The sequence below is a fragment of the Delphinus delphis genome, chromosome 2 (genome assembly GCF_949987515.2).
Source record: "Delphinus delphis chromosome 2, mDelDel1.2, whole genome shotgun sequence".
NCBI lineage: Eukaryota > Metazoa > Chordata > Mammalia > Artiodactyla > Delphinidae > Delphinus > Delphinus delphis.
In genome coordinates, this window is record NC_082684.1 from 60,916,352 (window position 1) to 60,919,383 (window position 3,032).

The window sequence follows — 3,032 nt, forward strand, 5'->3', positions numbered from 1 at the left end:
TTTGACCAGCAATTAGCACGCCTGGATCTCCTTCCACAGCACAGAGGAGCAGAGCCAGGAAGAAACTGGTGGTTACGTCGTGCTGCCTCTGGTGGCAAAGGGAGATGCTTCTACTTCTCACAAGGTTTTTTTCCCCCCAAAATCGCGAGACTGGCGAAGCCTGGAGCCTTCTACACATTGCTGTGAGGCCAACTCCACCACCGCTCCGGACGGAGCACAGTGGGCGCGCGTGGGCGCTCAGCAAGTTCCTCTTCTCCAGCCCTTCCTGCCAGTGTTCACCAAAGTGCTTTGGGATCTGAGGTTGTGAAACTCCCTGAGCAGGGAAAACGATACACTTCTTCCCAGTGGCGATTTTTCTTTCTTTTTCTCCTGCCCTAAACAGGGTGTTTGACCTTCTGGGCGACTGCGTTCCCTGTGCCCCGGCGCCAGCTGTGTTCCTGACCGCAGGGCTGCACGGGGCCTGGCAGAGCTCCGGACACATTTCCTGTTGAGGCCTAAGGGAGGGAAGCTGTTTGCTGCCAGAACCCTGACGGGAATTCTTGGAGATTGAGGGGATGGGCGCGGGGGACGGGTGGGGGGGCGGAGAGCCAGCTGTGGGGGCGGGGGGGCGGTGACCGCGCTCCTGGGACAGCTCCACGCCCTCGAGCGGGTCAGATCCAAGCTGGGAGCAGCCGCGGGCGCTGGGCCTCCAAGATGAGGCAGGCGCTCGCCCTGTGCCTTCTCTGGCAGACGTTCTGGCCCCGGCCCGGCAGTGGAGAGCACCCCACCGCCGACCGCGCGGGCTGCTCGGCTTCGGGGGCCTGCTACAGCCTGCACCACGCTACCTTCAAGCGGCAGGAGGCCGAGGAGGCCTGCAGCCTGCGCGGCGGGGCGCTCAGCACGGTGCGCGGGGACGCCGAGCTCCGCGCGGTGGTCGCGCTTTTACGGGCGGGCCCGGGGCCCGGAGGGGGCTCCAAAGACCTTCTCTTCTGGGTGGCGCTGGAGCGCAGGCGATCCAACTGCACCCTGGAGAATGAGCCGTTGCGGGGTTTCTCCTGGTTGTCCCCCGACGTCGGCGGGTCCGAAAGCGACACGCTGCAGTGGGTGGAGGAGCCCCAACGCTCCTGCACCGCTCGGAGCTGCGCGGGACTCCAGGCCACCCGGGGAATCGAGCCCGCAGGCTGGAAGGAGATGCGATGCCACCAGCGCGCCAACGGCTATCTGTGCAAGTACCAGTTCGAGGGCTTGTGCCCCGCACCACGCCCGGGGGCCGCTTCTGACTTGAGCTACCGCGCGCCTTTCCAGCTTTCCAGCGCGGCGCTGGACTTCAGTCCCCCCGGGACCGAGGTGAGTGCGCTCTGCCCCGGGCAGCTCTCCATCACGGCCACCTGCACCTCGGACGAGGTCGGCGCGCGCTGGGACGGGATACCCTCCGGGGCTGTGCTCTGTCCCTGTCCCGGAAGGTACCTCCGTGATGGCAAATGCGTGAAGCTCCTTGACTGCCTAGACGACTTGGGAGTCTTTGCTTGCGAGTGTGCTGCGGGCTTCGTGCTAGGGAAAGACGGACGCTCTTGTGTAACCAATGGGGAAGGACAGCCGGCCCCTGGGGGGACCAAGGTGCCCACCTGGCACCCGCCAGCCACTGCAGCCAGCCCCGTGTCGAAGGGAACCTGGTCACCTAGTGTCCGGGAGAAGCCAGGAGAGGTACCCCATGCCCCTGGACAAAGCAGTTCAGCAACATCTATTCCCGAGATTCCTCGGTGGGGAGCACAGGGCACAATATCTAGTCTTCAAATATCCCCTCAAACAGAGGCAAAGGCCGACATCAACTCTTCTGGAAGCGTGATTCCCAAGTTTAATTCCACGTCTTCCTCTGACAATCCCCAGGCTTTCGATTCTTCCACCGTGGTCTTCATACTTGTGAGCATAGCAGTAGTAGTGTTGGTGATATTGACCGTGACAGTGCTGGGGCTTTTCAAACTCTGCTTCCACAAGAGCCCTTCCCCTCGGCCAAGAAAGGGGCCTTTGGCTTCCCCGGGCATGGAGAGTGATGCTGAGGCCACTGCTCTGAGCTCCAGTTCTACACATTGCACAGACAATGGGGTGAAGGTCGGAGATTGTGGTCTGCGGGACAGAGTAGAGGGAGCCTCGTTGACGGGGTCCTCTCTTGGCTCTGGTGACACATAGGGAAACGGGACAGTGAGCACTTGCTGTGAGCAGTTTTTCACTTTCAGTGAAAAGGGAAAAGGAAAAGAGGAACTTACTTGTGGGACTGACAATTCCTAAAGAAATTCCCCTTCCCCTAAATTCCCTCTTCTCCACTGAGGAGCCACATCTGAACTGGACACTCCTTCCCTGAAGATGGAGGAAGTGGAAGTGCCTAAGGGTGGTAGTGTGGGGCCTGGATCCTACTGGGGAGAGGTATTTTCTTGTGTTTATTCTGGGGAATTTGGAGAGGTGATTGAACTTTTCAGGACATTGGCAGCAAATATACAATGTTTTTTTAATTTTATTTTTTACCAAATGGAAAGGAAAACTTCTGTCTACATTGTTCAGGCTGGGAGTGTATTGGTTTGAAATTCCCAGGCAAAAAATAAAGGATTGTTGATAACCCAGACTCAAATATCATTGGTTTCCTGGAGGAGTAATTATTCAGGAAGAACTGCCGAGGGGCATGTTGGGAATAGGAACAAGAGCACCTCCTGCTTTTAGGCGGAGCGGGAAAGTCCTTGGAATGAGGAGTAGATCTTTAAGAACTTTTTCCTTGGTTCTTTTATACATTACTTTCAAAGTCATTGTTACTTGTGTGCCCTGCTATAAATCCAAACTGTAGGGTTGCCAGAGTTGCTGACTCTGGAAGCAAATTATAGTTGACCACCAATTCAAGTGTTGACTGCGTGTCCTTGCTTAAGGAAACAAATGATTTGTGTTTTCCTCTTCAGTGTCTCTGCTGTCCAGTGTAATGACCTCCCCAACCATACAGCCGTCTCCTAAACATCAGGATGCTGATCCTCACTTCCAGTTATGGCGAGGTTAATTTTCAATTAAAACAG

General features: G+C 56.9%; 1 protein-coding gene across 1 annotated transcript; it reads left to right on the top strand.

Moving 5' to 3' along the window:
- Positions 1 to 665: 665 nt before the first annotated feature.
- Positions 666 to 2,693, top strand: CLEC14A (C-type lectin domain containing 14A). The gene has a single exon (XM_060004655.1). It carries the CDS (start codon positions 694 to 696, stop codon positions 2,164 to 2,166), a length of 1,473 nt encoding a protein of 490 aa, XP_059860638.1. The 5' UTR covers positions 666 to 693; the 3' UTR covers positions 2,167 to 2,693.
- Positions 2,694 to 3,032: the final 339 nt, after the last annotated feature.

Coding starts and splice junctions, on each gene's coding strand:
- CLEC14A (XM_060004655.1), top strand. CDS start 694: ATGAGGCAGGCGCTCGCCCTGTGCCTTCTCTGGCAGACGTTCTGGCCC.